The sequence below is a fragment of the Bos taurus genome, chromosome X, assembly GCF_002263795.3.
Source record: "Bos taurus isolate L1 Dominette 01449 registration number 42190680 breed Hereford chromosome X, ARS-UCD2.0, whole genome shotgun sequence".
In the NCBI taxonomy this organism is placed as follows: Eukaryota; Metazoa; Chordata; class Mammalia; order Artiodactyla; family Bovidae; genus Bos; species Bos taurus.
The window spans coordinates 7,804,119-7,827,891 of NC_037357.1; the positions used below are offsets into that span (position 1 = coordinate 7,804,119).

Consider the following 23,773-nt stretch of genomic DNA (forward strand, 5'->3'; position numbering starts at 1 on the left):
CAAATATTTTGGTTGTATTATTCCGCAATGTCTTGCTAATATTGACAGGTGGTTGTAATTTTTTTTTTTTAATCTGAAATGTATTTCCTTTGTAAAACGTTGATAGTACTGCTAAGCAGTCCAGAGTCTAAGTCCTCCCAGACAAATGCTCCCCCTGCTGACTTTCTCTAGAGCTGCAGGGACATCTGAGGGCCTGCCAAGTTCAAGATACAAGGTTCCAGGGAATGAGAACAGAGAAAATGGAAAGAACATGCTAACTTGAACCTGGTCGCTGTGTACACATTATTCCATGAGTATTATTGTCCTGTTAAGATTTGAAGATATCAATCCTTTGGACAAGAGGGCAGGGGATCCATTCCAGGTTAGCTGATATACAGATCCTCCTTTAAAATAGAAAGTATATGCAGAAGAATAAAATATACAAAGGGTAAAAAATGAATGGGATCAAACATAACAGGAGCTCGGGGGCTCCATTTAAAGTAATAACCTTTCCTTTACTGATGTAGGAGCAGGGTCTTAATCCTACTGTAAATTCACTTCAAAGCAGTAGTGGAGCGATAATAAATTAATTGTAATAGCAGGATTTTTTATTACAACTATTTCATGTCTTTTCTGCCTGAAAGCCCTAGTCTTAAGTTTTGGGGAGATGGTTAGTTATGCCCATCAGAGAAGACTAGAAGAGCAGAAGATGGATTCTGCACATTTAAAAAATAATCTGTCATAGACACAACATTGAGTGGAGTGTAGGGATGATGCATACTTTGGAAGAAAGAAGGAAGCAAAGGAATGATGAAGAGTTTGTGCAAAGGAGAAGCAGTTTGCAGTTCTAGCTCTTCATCTTCTGAAGCTAGTAAAGTGCAGATTTCAAAATTTACTTACAGGATGAAGGTTACAGCACATTGCTCACTTTTATTATCATTTTAGAGGCCATAAAATACACTTTATTATTGACTCAGAAACTCTAGTTTCTTCTGATTACAGATAACAGGAGCATTGTGTATTATTTTGCAATGTTTTTATGTCTGTTTTTCTCTTGTTGCTAATTTCCTTTCATTAACTTCATGCCTCCACTTACATTCCTTCAAAAGGTATGATATGTTCCTTTAACACATTTATATAAATACTAAATGTGCAGCATTTTACAGTCATTTCATTATGCTAACCTCCAAATCTGTCTTGTGCAACAAAACTACTTGAAATGAATGTTAAGCATTTCGAAGCTGCATTAATGGAAGGAAAGATACTGAGAAATGACAGGTCTTTCTAACTCAACTATAAAGTCTTGTCTTGTTTTAATGGATCCTTTTAAAAATGTGATAGGGCTGACCCATCAGTCACTTTTTATATAGCCTCCATGTGAAATGTGGGTTTAAATGGCTATAGTTTCACTAATGAGAAAAGGGAAATGTGAAGATTTTTATAGAGCTTCTTCCCAGTTAGTTCCGCTGCACACATTCTCCGTAAAACAATTTAGGCATCACTGTCACACAAGGGAAGAAAGTGGTAGAAATTCCAAGACTCTTGTCAAAGCCACTACTGTCTTAAGGGGAGAATGCTGAGTGCATTCAATGCTGATTCCCAGGAAGCTCCTTTTTCCATCTATGCTGATTCTTGTAGATACTATTTTACCATTTCTATGTGGATATTCACCAAAATTCTCTATGATCGTAGGTCTATTGTGGTATTAACTACATAACTGCCAAAATCAATAACCATATAGACAAGAGGTCACAAAAAAGACCAGTTAGCTTTTTATTTTCGGTCATGTAAACAGACAATTTCAGCTAAGTCATATGGATTAACCACATGATTATCTGAGTCAGCTATTAAGGTGGCCAAAATAACCAGGTTATGATATGCAGGCTTGATTTTAGATCACACAGATACAGTCAGAGTCTATTAGCTGCAATAGCATGACACCAATGTAATTTTCATAAATTACTGTGTTGTTCTCCACATTTCAAATAGATAATACATAAACTACCATTAGTATTCACGGCAGCAGAATACACCGCTTTCCATACCAAACCATGATTCTGGAAATACTCCAAAATCAGTTTTCCCCTTGATCTCCATAAAACCCTATCATCCCAAATAAGGATGGCATTCACAGCTCCATTCCAAATGAACAACAGATAATAAACAATAATTACCCAAACATGTTTGGTTTTCCTGCAACAGTATTTCTCAGAGTTTGTAGGAAAATTGCTCCTTCTATAATCTACCCACCATTCTGGATTTTCTTATACAAAATGTGAATATTTTATACTATAAAAATATGGGCATGTCTTTCCTCTCGTGTACATCTAGATGATTTATTTCCTATTTCTCATCTCTTTGCCTCAGTTATTTATCTATAGAATGCCTCCATTTTCTTATCTGTAAAATATGACTTAAGCACAGGGATGGAGGATTAAAAGAGTTGACACATGTAAACAATTAAAACAGAGTCTGGCACATAGGAAGTGCTTCTTAAGTGTTAGCTATTATTTTTTTTTTAATTACTACAAATGCCACTTTAAACATTCATCTTTTATATAGAAAAAGTATTTCCAGAGTCAGATCAGCCCAGAATAAGTGAAATGTATATGTCAACAATGAAGAAAGACTATGAAAGTTACAAATTCATAATTGAAATATTCCATATACTTTTAGCATTTGGAAGTGTGACATTCTTTCTGACTCATCCAGATGTTTTTACCTCTTCTTATTAAAAGGGAGATGTTCCCAGGTGAAATACTCAGAGAGTATAACTATTAGTTAGAAAAAATCTGTTGCAAAGCAGATTTGCACAGCCAAAAAACTAAAAGTGACTACACTCAGAAATAAATATGGGTTGTTTGAAGCATCCAGGGACCAACAGAAATTACAGGCTTTAAAAAAACCAAGTAGTTTTTTTTTACAGTTAATCAATAAAGACTATTTATCAAAACATGTGCCAAAATGATTTGATCAGAGTGTAAAATCTAAAACAACTGGATTTTCCAGAGGCTCAAAAAAGGTTATCTTGGGACACAGGAATTTAACTTTGCTTCCAAGTGGTAGAATGCATGTACAGACAGAGAAGAGCTTGACTTGCCAGCTTTCAGCCCAGAGCTGCCCTCTTCCCACAGAGCCTGGAGAGGTGCCAGGCTCCTACGCCTATTCTTGACTCTATGACAGAGCGGGTTCTTTTCCTGTGAGCTTTTCTGGGCATGAGAGAACACAGCCTAACCAGGATGGAGCTATGCCTCAGAGAAGAACTATCCTCAGAATAATGTGGCAATGTTTTATGAAACCTAGCGACCACATTTCGTTTCTGCACACAGAGCCAGCCTTCAGCAGCATTGCAAAGGAGGTGATGTTTCCTCAGGACAAGCCTGTATCCATCTTTAAGCATTCGGGGTTCTTACACTGCCCCCTAACTTCCCGCAGACCCTATCCCCAGGTACTCTCATGATGTAGGACCGTGGCTCTAATCCTGGATGTGCCCAAGGAGCTTTATGAACATGCTGCTGCTGGGGCTTCCCTGGCGGCTCAGTGGTAAAAACTCATCCTGACAATGCAGGAGGCGCAGGTTCAATCGCTGGTCCAGGAAGATCCCACATGTCGTGGAGCAACTAAGCCCGTGCACCGCAACTACTGAGCCTGTGCTCTACAGCCAGGGAGCTGCAATGAATGAGTCTGTGCGCTGCAACTACTGAAGCCCACGTGCCCGAGAGCCCCTGATCCATAATGAGAGAAGCCACCACCATGAGAAATCCACGCACCGCAACTAGAGAGTAGCCCCCACTCGCCACAACTAGAGAAATGCCTGAGTGGCAAGGAAGACACAGCACAGCCAAAAATAAATAAATAAAAACTTTTCAAATGTTGCTGCTTAGGCCCAACCCCCGGAGATTCTGATTTCATTGATCTGGGGTGGAGTCTGCTGCTGCTGCTGCTAAGTTGCTTCAGTCGTGTCCGACTCTGTGCGACCCCACAGACAGCAGCCCACCAGGCTCCGCTGTCCCTGGGATTCTCCAGGCAAGAACACTGGAGTGGGTTGCCATTTTATTTATTTTTTTTTTTTTTGGTCATTGTGTTTTGTTTTGTTTTCTTTTGTTTTGTCTCAAGCTCCCCTGATGACTTTGATATGCAGGCAGAGTTGAGAATCACTGATGGAGAAGAACAGTATTTCTCAATTTGATCAGCAAACCACTGCTATCACCAGTGATGCTTAAAAAGTCCAGATTTTTGAGCACTCGGATATTCGGAATCTGCATTTTAACAAACACCCCAAGTAATGCCTATGCATAGTTACATTCAAGAACAAGACGTTCCCTGATTAAAACTTATGCATCATCTGTCCCATTCTCCACTAACTGGATATACTAATCCATAATGATATGAAAATAGGTGCTGTTGAAGTAAAGTGTGACATTTTGACCAAGCCTCCTGAAGAAACCTTGGAAGATAATCCCAATAGTAAGAATGTCTAGAGCAGACCAGTGAGGATGGTTTTATCTGTTTTGGTTATTTTGGTGAGGGAGCGTACAGACAAACATTTTAGTGCCTCTCAAATCCTATTACACAACTAGTTTCCAACTTCACTTGAGCCAGCCTGTCCCATGTGCTTAGTCTCAGTTTTTCAAAGGGAAGAGTTTCAATCCCTGGATCAAAACTCCTGAGCCCCACTAGCCATTTATATGAAGATAATAATAAATATTATTTCATGGCCCCTTGCCTTGTGGTTAACCAACTTCACTAGAATGGCAACGTCTGTAGTAAATGTGTTAAACTCACAGTGAATAGTGCTCATTTACTAGCATCTACTCATGTCTCCTCAAATACATAAAGGTTTTTGATTCTGTGTCTCCCATGACATCACCTTACATCAGTGTTTGTCAACCTTGACTGCACATTGTAATCACCTGGCGAGATTTTTAAAAATACATACATCTGGGTTGCACCTCTCGGGTTCTGATTTCTTTGTTGGCTGAGTCTCATGCTGAGCATGAGAGGTTTAAGATCCCAGGTGATTCTGATGTACAGGCAAGGCTGGGAACCACCTGCCATAAAGGAAACAGAACAGTCTTCCCCAGGTGCGCCCAGCAAGGCTCACAGGAAGAGAATCAGGTAAGTACAATGATTACATCTAAGCAGGAGCTGGCACAAAGAAGGTATTTATTTCTGTGATTAAATAAATAATCCTGCTTTGAAACCCGTAGGGGCCTGAAGAGCATTATGCATGTACCATCATCCCATGCCATCATGCCATGCAGTGTTGCTGTCAACGTGTCATTCTGTTTGATGTGTTCATCCCCTGATATCATTGACTTCTTGATTTCATCAGCTCCACTGAAATCATTCCTCTTTCCAAAAATAAAGATAAGGATTTCGTAAACTGAAACGTGGCCCCTCTGGGTCCGGATGGGTCTTTGTTTTGTTTTGTAGATCACTCTCCGGGCGCATTGTTGGAGGGGTTTGGTGGTTCTTCACCCTGATCATTATTTCTTCCTATACTGCCAATCTCGCTGCTTTCTTGACTGTGGAGAGGATGGTTTCTCCCATAGAGAGTGCTGAAGACTTAGCTAAGCAGACTGAAATTGCATATGGGACCTTGGACTCCGGCTCAACAAAAGAGTTTTTCAGAGTAAGTGCTTTTCAGTTAATTGGGTCTGCTGGCTTTTATTTTACCACCTGCTCACAAAGGCAGATTCATGGTATTTTAAAGGAGGGTTGGGGAAGGGTGGAAATATTATCAAGGCAGAGCATCTTAAAGATAGAACTACTTGCTTGATGACCTACTTCATTGTCCTTTAGATCCAAGACTCGTGTGTGACCTCACAAGTGGCATGGCAAGAGCACTGGGTTTGAACTCGCAGGTTGGAATCCCAACCTGCCACCAAGTGACTATTTATCCTTGGGCAGGTCATTTAACTTCTGTCAGCCTTGGTCCCCTTACTTGAATACTGAAGTCATTGAACTAAATATCTGTTCTCCTTTTTAGCTTTTACAAAAGCAGTGATTTTATGTCTCAGCAGTTCACTGACGTTAGGTGGTTGACTAAGAATCTGAGGAATCATGGACTATAAAATGACATTTTTTTATACTTTGGTTTCCTATTGAAATGTATTTCAGTTGTTTCAAGCATTTCTGTACATGCAGATAATTCAATTTTCAGGGAAACTGATAACTGTTTTAATTTCTTAAGTAGATTTGTTGACCCCTTTCTGACCCAACATAGGCCCAGTCTTAATAGGGGAAGCAAGTTGTTCACTAGTAAAAGTTAGTAAAGCATCAGCACTGTGGAGGAGAAAGAAGAAAGGAGATAGAACATTATACAAGGATAATACAATGGACAAACCACTTTTACATAAAACATCAAGATCTTTGTTGTGTAGTAACTGGTCTTTATTTTTTTTTTAAACTTTACAAATTGTATTAGTTTTACCAAATATCAAAATGAATCCGCCACAGGTATACCTGTGTTCCCCATCCTGAATCCTCCTCCCTCCTCCCTCCCCATACCATCCCTCTGGGTCGTCCCAGTGCACTAGCCCCAAGCATCCAGTATCGTGCATCGAACCTGGACTGGCAACTCGTTTCATACATGATATTATACATGTTTCAATGCCATTCTCCCAAATCTTCCCACCCTCTCCCTCTCCCACAGAGTCCAAAAGACTGTTCTGTACATCAGTGTCTCTTTTGCTGTCTCATACACAGGGTTATTGTTAGCATCTTTCTAAATTCCATATATATGCATTAGTATACTGTATTGGTGTTTTTCTTTCTGGCTTACTTCACTCTGTATAATAGGCTCCAGTTTCATCCACCTCATTAGAACTGATTCAAATGTATTCTTTTTAATGGCTGAGTAATACTCCATTGTGTATATGTACCACAGCTTTCTTATCCATTCATCTGCTGATGGACATCTAGGTTGCTTCCATGTCCTGGCTATTATAAACAGTGCTGCGATGAACACTGGGGTACATGTGTCTTTAAAAAAGGCTATTGATGGAATGTTTAAGAACTCTTGCATTTATTCAGTTGCTCCAACCAGAGAGACATGGTGGCTTCACTGAGAAAACTGACCCATTCTATACATATGACTGCCTGCTAACTGTTACCTGTTATAACCCAGGTAACTGGTTATAACAGTGATCCAGAAGCCACTTGTGTAGTTGGTAGAAAAGAAAAGTTGAGTCATTCTCTCCAACCAAAAATCGAGTTATCGGATGGCAGGTATAATTAGTGACTTTTCCTCAAAGATCCACAGTAAACAAATGTTGGTTCTAAGCCAGCTTGTTTTAAGAAATCAGTAAGAAATGTATTTATATGTGTATTATCATGGGATGTATCCAGTTGTTTCACAGGAAACCAGCAGGAGTATGTTTCTTGAAATTATAGCGATTAACTAAAAACTGTTTTCATTCCCTGAAGCAGAAAGAGTGAGTTCTGATACCCTTTCAAGAATTCTCTTGGAAGGGGTTGTAGGTGGAAAAGTAGAGGGGCACTTGATTTAAAAAAAAAAAAAAAAAGAAGAAGAAGAAGAAGTTTTATTGACTTAGGATATCCCTCTCTCACCTCTACCACTTTTTATTGAGCAGCTCATAATCCCTAACCAGGGTGAGGGACTCGGTACTATTGGGGTTGGCCAAAAAGTTTGTTTGGGTTTTTCCACATGATAGTACAGAAGAACCCAAACAAACTTTTTGGCTATTCCAATAGCAGTATCAAAATCTTCTTGGACTAACCTGGCCTTGACCCTCACCTCGATGGCTGTTCCAGAAGCTTATCTGGGAATAATCCCCTGCCCTCATGAAATCACTCACACATTTCAGGGCAGGAAGCCAAGGATTTCCATCTGCTGAATAGTCAGCACACAATCAGCTCCATGGAAATTTGGTTTGGTGTCCAGCTTTAGCAGAGCCTATGTTCACCCTCCCAACAGGCATCAAATTGCTACAAGAAGTACTTGACCACTTAAGCTATCAAGACACCAGCCTTGGACCCTCCAATCAGGGATCCTTGTTCTGGGAAGCATTTTTCCTTCAAGGATTAGAAATTAAGAAAGTGTGCTTTAAATGGTATTCGCTAGGTGGCATCAATTCCCATTAAGTTTTCAAAGGCCATTCATCTATATTGCAGGCAAAGGAGGCTCTCTAGGAAGATTTATTAGCACAAAGACTTGGAAGAGCGACCAAACAGTCATTGCCCCCATGCCCAGACCGCACCCCAACACATGTGTCTTTCTCAAAAACTAGGAAAGCACCTACTAATCCATGTAATGATGGTTTCATTAAAGAACATCTTATTACTAGAGCCAATTTGAATCAACATTCAATTCTGAGCAAAGCTATTGCCACATTCTAATTGGTTTTCAGTTTCTAATGTTCACCAATTCCTAGTGACCTTTACAGCCAATAAGCAATTCGTATGAAAATGGAACTGTTTTGAAAATCTGATTCGAAAAGCTGCTGGATATTTCTAGGTGTAAAGAAGTGCAAATCATTTTCTAATTCCCACTAGCCACTTTTCTTTTCCCTCAATTGGTTACTAGTGACAGCAGTAAGGACTCTGTGGGGAAGTTCTTTAGGACAGCTCACAAAAGTTGATGATCTAAGAGTAGAATGAGCAGTATAGGACAAGTCAACTCTTAGCGTGATTGTACTGAAAATGTTATGTAAACCCAACAAAGGGAATGCTTGGTATTCACATAATACTGAGGGGCCCAACCAATTGGTCTCCAAGCCATTTGTCCTCTTACTATCCTCTACTCAGGACTTTCCCAATGGTCCAAGGGTTAAGACTCTGCCTTCCAATGCCGGGAGTGTGGGTTCCATCCCAGGTAGGAGAGCTAAGGTCCCACGTGCCATGGGGTGTTGCCAAATTTTTTTTAAAAAATTAATATCCTCTATTCTTCCCCTCCTTGAACCCCATAAATCAGAGAAAGCAACCAGCAGGAACATATCATCTCTTACTTGGGGACTTCACTGCCACAGCATGTCACTTTCCCCTCAGTCCTCCGTGATCTCAAGGCAATTTTAAGAACAGCAACTCCTCTACAAAAAAAAAAAAAAAAAAAAAATCATTGAGGACCCCTGATGGCAAGCCTTCTCAACATTGTAGGCTAAAACAAGACCACATGCAACATTTACAAACATAACATGAGCTCATTTCTACCCATTCTCACTCCATATTAAAACCACAGGGGCTAAATAGTAATACCATAAAACAGCCCGGGGCCAGCCCTCTAGTCCTTCCACTAAGAGAAAAATAAAAGAAAATTCCTTTCTAATCGCCCTGCAGACATTTTTACTTGTCCTGAGTAAGGCTGCCATTAAAATGATGATATCTTTAAGTGATTCTTTTGTTTCTCTCATTTTCTGAACTATCCTTAGCTGTTATCTTACAGTCACAGAAAGTCACTGGCACAGAGAGGAAGGCAGGGAGGGGCTGAGCCAAATGCATGCAGCTGGAAGAGACATCTGAAATATTACCATCAGCCCTCATGACTTGAAAACTGATTTCCTTAGACAGCAGCTCCAAAACTCAATGTCCCAATTGGAGTTGGAAGCACCCATGCTAAAAAAAGACAAGTCGACAGCTTCATTGCCATTGCCCAAAGAAATGCCACTATGATTTGGAAAACTGCACCAAAATGATCATTCTCCACCAGGTTTTGAATGTTTAACCTGATACCAGAGTCATGTTAAAAAGTAGCACCAAGAGGAAAAGCAATCCCGAAATTCTCTCTGCCTTCAGACCCCTAGAAATATTAGAAGACAACTACAAATGTTTGATTTCTTTTCCAGAATACTGGAGTAGTAGCCTTTCCCTTCTCCAGGGGATCTTCCCAACCCAGGGATCAAACCCAGGTCTCCCATATTGTAGGCAGATTCTTTACCAGCTGAGCCATACAGGAAGCCCTCTTTTCCAGATTCTTGGCCATATTCCCACTGAAGATAGTTCGGGGGATAAGAGGATAACATTTTAAATGAAATGTTAATGCTAATTTAAACCCCTTTAAAAAATAAATATGAATGGAAAGGAGTGGGGAAAGACATGACTTGCTCCAGTGCCCCAGAAAGTGAAAAGTGAAAGTGAAGTTGCTCAGTCATGTCCGACTCTTTCGACCCCACGGACTGTAGCCTACCAGGCTTCTCCATCCATGGGATTTTCCAGGCAAGAGTACCGGAGTGGGTTGCCATTTCCTTCTCCAGGAGATCTTCCCAACCCAGAGATTGAACCTGGGTCTCCCGCATTGTAGGCAGATGCTTTACCGTCTGAGCCATCAGGGAAGTCCTCCAGTGCCCCAGGCAGGACAGAAAAATTGAAATGTATCTGCAGACTCCCCACCCTGCCCCTGCCCCGGGAACTGCCCTGTCTTCTGAGTGGCCAACATTGTAAGCCTCATGAAGCACAGTTGAATTACTCATGAAGAACATTTTGTCTCAACACAAGACTCTGTTACTATTATCATCAGTAACTTTTCTTTTAATGCAGGCAGCAAAAAGAAGTGCCCTCTCAACTTGATTTGGGAAGTAGTCCCTCCAAGAGGATTTAGATTCTGCTTACACATCCTGAATCTCTCTCATACACACACATGCACACGCATGCATTTTCAGAGTTCAGATTTCAGATCTGGATTTCAGTCCAGATATTGTATAACATTTGCTGATTATTTATTATAAGGTTTTTGAACTTTATGAGGAAAGAAGAACAATCTCTTCACAAATGTCCCCGTGTTAAGTATCGGATTGGCCAAAAAGTTTGTTCAGGCTTTGGCCACTCCAGTATGTTGACATTTGGACATGATTAAGAAAACTAACCATTAATCTTCAAGTTTTACTACAACAGACTTTCCTCATCCCTTAGCCCGTCCCCTTGCCTTAGGAAACACATCAAAATATAGAAATTCTTTTGTAAAAAAATGTTCTCACAAGTACCATGATGAATTTGAGATCTTGACACTGTATCCAGACAACAGCAACCACATTTAATTAGTTTGAAGACATATATGATGTGACTAAATGTTTGATGATATGGTGAAACGACACACTAGGGAGCATATAATAACAACAATAGGAGATGAGCTGACACCAAGGAATGGTAGGTCAGACACATTTATTGTATATATTCCTTGACAATTTAAAAAAGAAATGATTTTGTAATTTTGACATGGCCATTCTCATACCACCTTATCCCCCCCCCCCAAATATTCTTTTCCTATGTCATATAATACATTACACAGCAAGACTCATAGACCTTATAGGTTAAGACTAGAGGCAGAGCAGCAGGTACAAAGTGAGGCTGCTGACCTGAGGCCTGGCCAAATGGGACTCTGAAAAAGGGAATGATACATTCAGACAGCTGCACACCAGTACCTGTCTCCAAGACAAAGGAGGAAATGTGGCAAGACAGGCTAGTAATAATGCCCTCAATTCTATTACTTGTTCATCACTCTTTCAATAACTTTTTGGGGCAACTACTATATACCAAACTCAAAGCTAAGCACGGAAGAGCCATCTCCATGAACGAAATTAAATTTCTGCCTTTTGTGAAATCACATGAAAATACTTAGGTTTTTTTCACCATTCTTGGAGGTTATTTGGGGAAACAGATTGACTTAAAACATAGGTATCTCGGAGAACTAGATGATCATCCCTCCAGGGCAGTCGATGGTGTTTATTTCGATGGATTGACTTCCTAGCACATGCCAATCTCTGGATATCCTTTGTGGTGAATAAGAGTAGGGTTCATGATTCTCTATAACTCCAGCAGGAAGGTCATCAAAGTGATGAATAAAACAGAAATGGCCTCTACCCCCCAAGAGCTCACAATCTAGTGGGCTGACAATTTTCAGCACATGTGTGTGCTCAGTCATTTCACTCATGCCCAACTCTTTGCAGCCTGCCAGGCTTCTCTGTCCCTGGGATTCTCCAGGCAAGAATACTGGAGTGGGTTGCCATGCCCTCCTCCAGGGGATCTTCCCAACCCAGGAACCAAACCCACATCTCTTTTGTCTCCTGCATTGGCAGGCAGGTTCTTTACCACTAGGGCCACCTGAGAAGCCCCTTTCAACACATATCCACTTATCTCACCACACTTTATTCACATGACAATCCTGCTAGGCAACCAGAACAGGTGTTATTACACCTCCTTCAGGGAGGAAACATTGAAGCAAGATGACACTGTGACTTGAAATCTGCTCAGCTCAGTGGGGACAAACTAGAATTCTGAGTCTAGACGGGGTCCTCTTTCCATTCCATCTCAATGCCTTTCTGGTACGAGTGTTCATAGAAACATGGGGTACTATGCATGAACCAAGCCTATAGGGTAGAGCATGTTAAGGCATCTCTATCATCTCCTGGTTGATCTTTGTTTTTATTCCCTCTGATGGATCAATTACAAAAGGAAGCCTATACACACTTTTAAATTACATTTTGCCATGTCCCCCAAATCTCAAAGGGATCCAAGATAAGAAGGCAAAGAAAAGGAAAACATCCATAAAACTAAAGCAAATGCCACAAATGTAGTAGACTGCTATTATTCACGGCTTGTTATAGCTTCTGATATGACAAGGGTTATGTCATGATGTAGATAAAACTGGAAAGAATAAGAAGATGAAAATGATTTCTAGTTCCACGTCCACTGATGACTTTCTTGTTTTTCTTTGGGTAAGGGTCATCTGGTCTCAGATTCCTCATCTATCAAGGGAAATATTCCCTGCTCTACCTTCTGTATGGGGTTGGTTAGAAGATAATATCAGAAAAAGCTCTTTAATGATATGAAGTGTTCTACAAATCCCAAGAGATTTAAAGGACCCACCAGTAGAGCAACTGAAGTATAGAGACTGTCCAAATAAGGCTCTGAGGAGACGTGAGAGAAGGGTATTTCTCAAAAAGAAAAGAACCTCTGCTTGCTCAATGGAAGAGAGTTGGGGGGTGGCATTTCCAGCTGTGGGAGGAGAGAGAAAACTCATTTATATCCTTCCCCCATCCTCCTGATCCCATTCCTACCTGTTATAAAATATGACCTCATCTCTTAGTCCATCTCTAGCCATTCCTTTGTGGTCTGCAGATTCAAAAACTTCACCGTGCACAGCTTAAAGCTGCCCTTGAAGACCACCTAGAAACTTCAGGTGCTTCCAAGGTGGCATGCAGGCCATCTGTCCAAAGTGACCAACCATATGGATTTCATTAGCCTGTCTCCGTTAGTCCTCCCAGGTAACCTACTTGCTTATGAGAGCATGTCATAGCTCAGGAAGCCTTAGGGGGTTAAGTCTTTGTTATCTTTGAGGCTGCCAACTCTCTCAGACCACACCAGGATAATTAACATCACACAGGACTCCCAGATCTTTGTGAGAATTCTGAAACTCTTTTCCCTAGAGGAACTCACCACAGGACCTCTCTCTTTCCTTGTCTAACAAAGTCAAAACACATAATAGCCTTCCAGTTAGAGGATGGGGGCCCATCTGTTCAATTAGACTTTCCTTGAATTCACCTGGCAAGCCTGCACAGGTTGATTATTTACGATTCCTTTCTATCACCATAAGAAGCCTAAATAGTTGATCAACTATTGTTGATCAACAACAATCAACTAAAATTTCAACTGACTGAAACTCAACTCACAAAAACATGCAATTAACTAGAATGCTTGGTAGCACTCCACTTTGGAAAGGAAGAGGAAACTCACACAAATAAAACCTTGATGTGAATTTTTCTTTCAAAAAGGCTACAAGGTGAGGCCCTGTGGTCAAGTTCGTTCCAATCTTCAACATCTTCCACTTTTTAAACCAGCGAGTAAAGCTATATTGAGTGTCTACTGTATCAAGTTAGGTACCAGGGATACAGTAGGGGAAACATGACAGAATTTGCCTGCCAACACAGGAGACACAGGAGACATGGGTTTGATCCCTGGGTCTGGAAGATCCCTAGAGAAGGAAATGGCAACCCATTCCAGTATTCTTGCCTGGGAAATTCCATGGACATAGGAGGCTGGTGGGCCACACAGTTCATGGGGTCACAAACAGTCAACGTGACTGAGCATGCACGCATGTTTTGTTGGAAGGAGAGAAACAGTAAACATATAAACAAATAGGTGCATAAAATAATTTCAGGCCCCAATAAGCACTCTGTGTATTATGATAGAGAATGACTTAGAGAGGACTGTTTTAACTGGGAGCTTGGGATGGAAGGGGTTTGGGGAAAGCCTCTTTAAGGAGGTAACATTTAATTAATGGCCTGAATGATAAGAGTTAGCCATGTGAAAATATGATGGAAGAGTATTCCAAACAGCAGGAATACAAAGTGCAAAGGTCTTGGGGCAAGAAAAATCCTGGCATGTTTAAGGGACAGGAAGACGACCTTGGTAACTGAAGAATGGATTTATATGCTAGAGTTATAGCAATGGAGAGTATGTATAGTGGTCAGGTTTGGGATATATTTTGGGGAGAGTCTCAGAATTTGCTGATGCATTGGATAACATTTATGAACAAGGTGGAAGAGCTCATATTTTTGACCTTCCTTTTCAGTGGTCACTAATGAAATCTCTAAGTCCTACATTCATCAAATGATCCAAGGATACTTGTAGTAACTATGAACTATAGCAACGAACAAAGGGCTTCCCAGGTGGCGCTAGCGGTGAGGAACCCACCTATCAATACAGGAGACTTAAGAGATGCAAGTTCGATTCCTGGGTCAGGAAAGTCCCCTGGAGAAGGAAATGGCAACACACTCCAGTATTCTTGCCTGGAGAATCCCATAGAGAGAGGAGCCTGGAAGACTATGGTCCATAGGACTGCAAAGAGCTGGACACGACTGAAGCAACTTAGCACACATAGCAACAAAGCAAACTGTAGGAACAAGGGCTGAGAAGGTACACTTACACTAGGACTGGTTAGGAAATTTTTCCAAGTGGGAAAATAAGTCTTAAGGTTAATCATCAAAAAAATTTTAGAAGTCCAGAAGCCCCTAATGATTCATGCCTTTACTGTATCTTATTTGGTCTTCTTAGAAGGTGGTTTTATGGCAGAGGTATATTTTCACAGACAACTAACTCCATTTTGCAGAAAAACATTTCTTTACATTCCTGTTCCTGCTACCTCACTTTTGCCACCTGGCAGAAAAAAATACACCCAGATAAATTCAGGCAAACAGTGATTTCCCAGTCATTTCAGGATTTTTCTCTCTTCCCTGGAATAATATCCAAGTTCCAGGGAGTGTACATGGTGTCATGGCATCAGGGCAGCCATCTAACACCAGAGCATCAGGATCACTTCCAGCATCCACTGAGCTGTACCACCCAGCTTGGATGTCAAGTAGTCTTTCTCCTCCACACAGACATTTGCCAGGCCGCAAGACCTCTGCAGACCTACATAACCCTGCACCTATTGCCAGGCTGTCTCCTTTTTTTCTCTCTTTCTCTCTCTCTCTCCTCTTGCACAGTTGTAGGGCTACTGGAATAGTCTCTTTCTCTCCTTCCACCTCTCTGGGACAGCTCCTTTCTCCTCCAGGCCTCATGTAGCCATTGCTATTTTATGACACCAGCACCAAGCTAGACATAGGCTATTCTCTTCAATTTATCACCCCTATGCTACACCCTAGGAAGTGAGACCCCATTACTTCTGCCCTGGGAGTGCCATCCTCTCTCCTCCTTTTGGAGAGCTGGGATGAGGTGGAGAGCTGGGATGAGGTGGGGAGCAGGGCACAGAGACCCTTCTGTGATGCACAGCCCAGTCTGACTTCTCTTGTACTCCTCTCTGCCTCAGCTCTTATCTGGCCTCCAAGGGTAGTTAGTCTGGCTCATTATCGATCTGTTTTCCAATTTATTGAGTATGACATAAACTTCATATTTCCCTTTTGGTCTTAGAATTTGGAAACTCAAAAACCTCTCTTTTTTATCAGAAAGTTTGGTTCTTACTAATTGAAAACTTGGCCTTCAAGGTACTGTTGCCTCTGCCTTTTAAAACAATTTAATGAAGATACAATTCACCCATTTAAAATGTACAGTTCAAAGAATTTTGGTATATTACATTATTAGTGTTTAAAAATTATAATAAAATATATATAACATAAAATTTGCTGTTTTAACCATGTTTAAGTATGCCATTCAGTGGTATTACATTTACAATGTTGTATAACCATCACCACTATTTCTGAAACATTTTCATCACCTCAAACAGAAACTCTATAACCATTAATCAAGAACTTCCCATTCCCCTACTCTCCCAGCCCCTAGTAACCACTGTTCTACTTTCCATTTATATGAATCTGTATGGAATCATACAATATTTGTCTTTTTGTGTGTGACTTACTTTGCTTAGCACACTGTCTGCATGGTTCACCCGTCCATATTATAGCATGTTTCAGACCTTCATTCCTTTTTAGGATGAATTTATCTATTGTCTATCTATAGCACATCTTGCTTATCCATTCATCTTTTAACAGACACTTGGGTGGTTCACACCTTTTGGCTATTGTAAATAATGCTGCAATGAACACTGATGTACAAACATCTGTTCAAATCCTTGTTTTCAATTCCTTTTGGTATATACCTAGGAATGGAATTTCTGGATCATATGCCAGTTCTATCTTTTCTACTGTAACTTTTTGAAAGTCTATTTTGAAACAAAAGATGAGGGCATTTTCTGTTCTGTTTTCTTCCTAATCTTCTCTTAAGCCACTGATGCCTCCATCCCACTAGGAAGATCTGGTACCTGGTATTGGGGGCAGAACTTTAGTTAGCATCACAGAGAATTATCTTGATACACGACTTGAAGTTGAAAGGGAGTCGAAGTTGAAGGGAAGATATGCTATGTACATAAATGTTGAAAAATACCTAAATTCCTGTTGATTCCACACATCACACATATATACAGAGGGACCTAGATATTTTAGCTAGTGATTTCATCTTGTAGCAACATCTTAGGGGAGCATCCTTCTTTTTTCTATATTTGGGCTGCAACTCTGATGCCCCAACAAGATGGCAGTAGAATGCAGGTGATGAATGGTAGAATGAAACCCATTGCCCTCCTGTTCTCAATGGTTTAGAATGTTACCTGTCGCTATCTGTACACTCCCTGGTGCCCTAAATGAAGAAGCTCCTGAAAGCAGTCAGCTGCTATGCCTAGAGGAACCTGCATTCTGGAACTTATTCTTAATTCCCAGTGGTATCAAAATTCTTATGTGGGCACAGCCTGATTTAGTTCACTCTCAATTTTATTTCCCTTGTCCCTGTAGACTGGATTACAGACTATTTCTTGTATCATTCAGTAACATTGATTTTCAGATTCACTGGGTGAAGAACTCTGTCCTAGACAGTCTGGGAAAGAATAGGAGGTGCCATTCAGAACCCTGAGTTCAGTATGAAGACAATAAAGGGGTCAGGTGACAATTGGGAAAGGTCTCTGGAAAAGGGGGCATCTTGAAAATATTTGGAGAGAAAAGAGAATTCAAAATGAGGGCAAAGGGTATCTATTTGTGACCAAAACAACAACAAGACAGGCCATAATTTTATGTCAAGTTAGACTGTGGCCTCTATTGACTGAAGAACTGTTAGTTCTGTCTAGCGTTCACACTAAGATTTGTTTGCTCAAAATAGTGTACGTAGATGTGTTTGGGGTGGGGAGGAGTTTAGGGTGAAAAAAGTTTCCAAGAAAAAAGTATCACAGTAGAAACAATAGTGTCATAGTAGAAATCAGTGCTCTGAGCTCTTACTTCTAGTTTTGTAACTCACATCTTGCACGTGAAGATGAGGTTCATAAATCCAAAGAATACCTTGCTTTCTCCAGAGAATATTTTGCTTCTTTTGCATGAGTTTGAGGAACCAGTCTTGAAAATCAAACTCCATCTATGCTTTGGCAAATAATACCAAATTGAAATGAAAGAAAGGGCAGCCACCTAACCCCAGATCATCGTGAAAGAGCCCTTCATATTTAAAAACAACCCCACTATATTAGACCTTATTTCACCTAAAATAAACAGCCCCTTTCCTGGTGTGACAATATTAATAGAGTAATCATGAAGAAAAACATATTAAATCCCCTTTACACAGAATTCTAATGTTTAATTTCAAAATATTTGTATCTTGCCCCTTTCCTGCAGCCTCTCTCTCTCTCTCTCTCTCTCACACACACACACACACACACACACACACACATGTGCAAGAGCACACATGCACATATCCCACAACTTGGATAATTGTGATTAGCAAATAATTAAAGTTTATTATATATAAAATCACCAGGAAGTAAACTGCTCCACTGACTATATCCTGAAGAACGCTTTTCCTTTATTTTCTTGGCCTGGGATTTCAGCCAGTTGTACAAACAAGAAGGTTGAGAATAGCATGGTCAATGATTGAGGAGAAATAGAAATTAGTTCAAGGAGGCTTGGATACATGTGTACAATATGGATCCAGAGAAAGCTGTTAAAGGTAAGGGACACCTCCAGATCTTCAGAGCTGACATCAGGAGACAATCATGGCTTCTCATAGTTCTCTATTGGTCTTGTCTTAAAACATTTCTATCTGGAATTGCCCAAAGAGCTGACCTACAGGGACTGGCCTGCAATTTTTTTTTTTTTTACTAGATTGTTTCCCATGTCACAAGAATTGAGACTATTTAGCCTGAAGAAAATATGCAGAAGTAGAATATATTAGGATTCTCTTCAACTATTTGAAGGGTAGATATTTTGAAGATGAGTTGTACTGCTTCTGTGGGCGCTAAGGGACATAACCAAAATCAAAGTGTGGATATTACAGGGATAGAGACTTTAGCTCACTGTAAAAAGAACCTTCTAATAAAGGAATCCAAAATTATATTGACTGTCTGCATAGATAATGAGCTGTTCCTCTTTGAAGGGCTATCGGCCAGGAATAGGCTAATGGCCACTTGTCAGAGATGGTGAATAGAGGACCCAATTGCCGGAGCCAGCCGGCAACGTCTATCAGGTCCTGAGAACGTGCACAGCGGGGCTAAGAAAGAAACTAAAGCAAGAGACTACCAAGATGGGGTCGAGAGGTTCAGACACGTCACCACGAAGGGATGCAGTCTGACACCGACTTTATTCAACATCTCATATTTATACAGAAAAGCGTGAGAAAGACAAGACAGTTGACATTTTTTCTTGGTTGGCCTATACATCTTACAAACAGTCACAAGAAATCTTGAGAGCATGGGAATGGCTCCCTGTTATTATTTCTTACACCAGATAACATTTCTCTGTGCGTGAGAACTCCAGGTGCCTGCAGTAAATAAGCGCCTAATCTCTGGGGTGGCGGGACAGAGAGCTATGTTTACAAGCAAACCCTCAAGGACTGAGGCAGCTCCCAGAGCTGTGTCCTTCGGACAAAGGACCCTGTTCTCACGGGCAGCTCCCCGCACCCAATAGTCTGATGAATGACTACACTAGACCAGTGGTTTCTACCAGAGGATTTCTGCTTCAACGATTTGGATTTGCTTTTTTTTTCCCCTACTAATCCTATGTGAAAGATTCAGGGGAGAGGCTGGAGTCTGGGCCTGTGGGACAGAGAGAAATCTGAGCAGAAGACGTTTCTTGAGAGTGGTCAGAGCTGCCGGCTGAATTGTAACCTCCTCCTCTTAGTGTTCCTGTCAGAGTGGAAGAGAGAAGAAAAACTTACCTCATTAACAGAGGCCAATGGGAGATGACCATTTTGGGGCCTGGAATCTGAGGTTGGGCTGGCACTAAGAGTGAGGTGCCCCAAGTGCAGCGAAGCTCAAGCAATGGTATCAGACTGGAGATTAGGGTCAATAAAAGTCCATGAAAACTAAAAGTGAGAGGGAAATGAGACTGCAAGGGAATGATACCCAGAAGCCTGGAAATGGTTACAGTTTTGACCTAAATTTTTTTCCTCTGATCCATATGACACCCTTCCTTTTCCATTGCTCATTTACTGGATGGAGCCTGGGTGGCCAGGACTGTTGTGTTAATGTCTTTATGGAGAAGCCCCATGATTCAAATGTCCTATCCTAGAGGACTGGAGGTGGCCAGATCAAAGTATGGGTTATCAGTGGAGATTTTCAATCAGGATGACCTAGGTTACAGGTAAGAAGGATTTCTCAAGGGAAAAAGAATGGGACAGAAGTTGTAGACTAGGAGCTGGGAACTCCTACCCTGTAGAGAGGAGCTCTCTCCTAATTTTTTTTAACCACCCTCACCTCACCTCCCTTTTTCTTTTGTTTTTTCACCTACTGGGTCTTGGGGGTCAGGGCTACTGTATTAATGCAGAGAACCTCTTACCTCAAATGTCTCAATTTAGGTGAGCATCCCTAGGTGTTAGTCAACATGGGAAAAAAAAAAAAAACACAGTAGAACCTGGAAAGAAGTAGGGGCACAAAAAATTTCATAAGGAGAAAGGACAAAAGTCAGGGATTGCTCAGGAGCTTGAATCTCCTGTCAATGTGACAGAGGCTGTCCTCCCAGCCCTTCCCCTAACTTTTGCACATTTAACCAGCAGGGTCTCAGGTAGCCAGGACTGCAGTTGCAATGTTTTTCTAGGAACCCCAAGATTTAAAATTCCCCAGTCTAGAGGACAGTAGGTGAACAAACAGAAGGGCTGGGCTTAGCATGGGGACGTTCAGGTATTAAAGCACAGTAGGCATTTACAATAGCAAAGACAGAGAAGCAACCTAAATGCCTATCAACAGAGGAATGTATAAAGAAGACATGGTACATATATACTAAGGAATATTACTCAGCCATTAAAAAGAATGAAATTATGCCATTTGCAGCAACACAGATGGACCTAGAGATTATCATGTTAAGTGAAGTAAGTTAGAAAGATAAATATCACATGATTATCAGTTATATCAAAAACAAGACCAGAAGCTGACTGTGGCTCAGATCATGAACTCCTTATTGCCAAATTCAGACTGAAATTGAAGAAAGTAGGGAAAACCACTAGACCATTCAGGTATGACCTAAATGAAATCCCTTATGATTATACAGTGGAAGTGAGAAATAGATTTAAGGGATTAGATCTGATAGATAGAGTGCCTGATGAACTATGGACGGAGGTTCGTGACATTGGACAGGAGACAGGGATCAAGACCATCCCCATGGAAAAGAAATGCAAAAAAGCAAAATGGCTGTCTGGGGAGGCCTTACAAATAGCTGTGAAAAGAAGAGACGCAAAAAGCAAAGGAGAAAAGGAAAGATATAAGCATCTGAATGCAGAGTTCCAAAGAATAGCAAGGAGAGATAAGAAAGCCTTCCTCAGAGATCAATGCAAAGAAATAGAGGAAAACAACAGAATGGGAAAGACTAGAGATCTCTTCAAGAAAATTAGAGATACCAAGGGAATATTTCATGCAAAGATGGGCTCAATAAAGGACAGAAATTGTAGGGATCTAACAGAAGCAGAAGATGTTAAGAAGAGGTGGCAAGAATACACAGAACTGTACAAAAAAGATCTTCACAATCCAGATAATCATGATGGTGTGATCACTCACCTAGAGCTAGATATCCTGGAATGTGAAGTCAAGTGGGCCTTAGAAAGTATCACTACAAACAAAGCTAGTAGAGGTGATGGAATTCTAGTTGAACTATTTCAAACCCTGGAAGATGATGCTGTGAAAGTGCTACACTCAATATGCCAGCAAATTTGGAAAACTCAGCAGTGGCCACAGGACAGGAAAAGGTCAGTTTTCATTCCAATCCCAAAGAAAGGCAATGCCAAAGAATGCTCAAACTACCACACAATTACACTCATCTCACACACTAGTAAAGTAATGCTCAAAATTCTCCAAGCCAGGCTTCAGCAATACATGAATCATGAACTTCCAGATGTTCAAGCTGGTTTTAGAAAAGGCAGGGGAACCAGAGATCAAATTGCCAACATCCACTCAATCATCAAAAAAGCAAGAGAGTTCCAGAAAAACATCTATTTCTGCTTTATTGACTATGCCAAAGCCTTTGACTGTGTGGATCACAATAAACTGTGGAAGATTCTTCAAGAGATGGGAATACCAGACCACCTGACCTGCCTCTTGAGAAACCTATATGCAGGTCAGGATGCAACAGTTAGAACTGGACATGGAACAACAGACTGCTTCCAAATAGGAAAAGCAGTACATCAGGGCTGTATATTGTCACCCTGCTTATTTAACTTATATGCCGAATACAACATGAGAAATGCTGGGCTGGAGGAAGCACAAGCTGGAATCAAGATTGCCGGGAGAAATATCAATAACTTCAGATATGCAGATGACACCATTCTTATGGCAGAAAGTAAAGAGGAACTGAAAAGCCTCTTGATGAAAGTGAAAGAGGAGAGTGAAAAAGTTGGCTTAAAGCTCAACATTCAGAAGATGAAGATCATGGCATCTGGTCCCATCACTTCATGGGAAATAGATGGGGAAACAGTGGAAATGGTGCCAGACTTTATTTTTTGGGCTCCAAACTCACTGCTGATGGTGACTGCAGCCATGAAATAAAAAGACGCTTACTCCTTGGAAGGAAAGTTATAACCAATCTAGACAGCATATTGAAAAGCAGAGACATTACTTTGCCAACAAAGGTCCGTCTAGTCAAGGCTATGGTTTTTCCAGTGGTCATGTATGGATATGAGAATTGGACTGTGAAGAAAGCTGAGCGCCGAAGAATTGATGCTTTTGAACTGTAGTGTTGGAGAAGACTCTTGAGAGTCCCTTGGACTGCAAGGAGATCCAACCAGTCCATTCTAAAGGAAATCAGTCCTGGGTGTTCATTGGAAGGACTGATGCTTAAGCTGAAACTCCAGTACTTTGGCCACCTCATGCGAAGAGTTGACTCATTGGAAAAGACTCTGATGCTGCGAGGGATTGGGGGCAGGAAGAGAAGGGGACGACAGAGGATGAGATGGCTGGATGGCATCACCTACTCGATGGACATGAGTTTGAGTAAACTCCGTGAGTTGGTGATGGACAGGGAGGCCTGGCGTGCTGTGATTCATGGGGTCGCAAAGAGTCGGACATGACTGAGCGAGTGAACTGAACTGATCAGTTATATGTGGAATGTAAAAAAAAAAAAAGATAGAAATGAACTAATTTACAAAACAGAAACAGACTCACAAACATGGAAAACAAACTTAAGGTTACCAAAGGGGAAAAAGGAGGAGGGATAAATTAAGGGTTTGGGATTAACAGATACACACTACCATATATAAATTAGAGAAACAACAAGGACCTACTCTGTAGCACAGGTATCTATAGCACACTCCTTATCTTGTAAATACATATTATCTTGTATATTGGACACAACTGAAGTGACTTAGCAAGCATGCACCTATGCATGTATATGTGAAAGTGAAAATGTTAGTTGCTCAGTCGTGTCCAACTCTTTGCAATTCCGTGGACTGCAGCCTGCCAGGTTCCTCTGTCCATGGGATTTACCTGACAAGAATACTGGAGTGGGTTGCCATTCCCTTCTCCAGGGGATCTTCCTGACCCAGGGAGTGAAACCAGGTCTCCTCTGTGTGTGTATATATACATATATATATCAGATCAGATCAGATCAGTCACATATATATATATATATGATTCAGATATATAGATATGAATCATGGTGCTGTATACCTGAAATTCACAGACTGTCAATCAATTGTACTTCATATATATATATATATATATATATATATATATATATATATATACACAGTTGGGAGATATGGACAGGAGAAATGTCCTTTAAAGTGAGACGGGGCAGAATGAGAAATTGCGACAAGAGATTTGAGCTCTTGGCCATTAGCCAAAGCTCTCTCTTATTATCACAGTCCTCCTCACCTCCCTCCCTTTTGGTCT

The 23,773-nt window shown here is 40.9% G+C and overlaps 1 protein-coding gene across 6 annotated transcripts in view; it reads left to right on the plus strand.

Annotated features, from left to right (window-relative positions):
- GRIA3 (glutamate ionotropic receptor AMPA type subunit 3) overlaps nt 1-23,773 on the plus strand; it is a 308,633-nt gene that overhangs the window by 236,355 nt on the left and 48,505 nt on the right. For all 6 annotated transcript variants that reach the window (XM_010821371.4, XM_005227468.5, XM_005227469.5 and 3 more), the window contains one exon: nt 5,416-5,614. In XM_010821371.4, the coding sequence (XP_010819673.1) occupies nt 5,416-5,614 (199 nt within the window). The remainder of the gene's footprint in view (nt 1-5,415; nt 5,615-23,773) is intronic.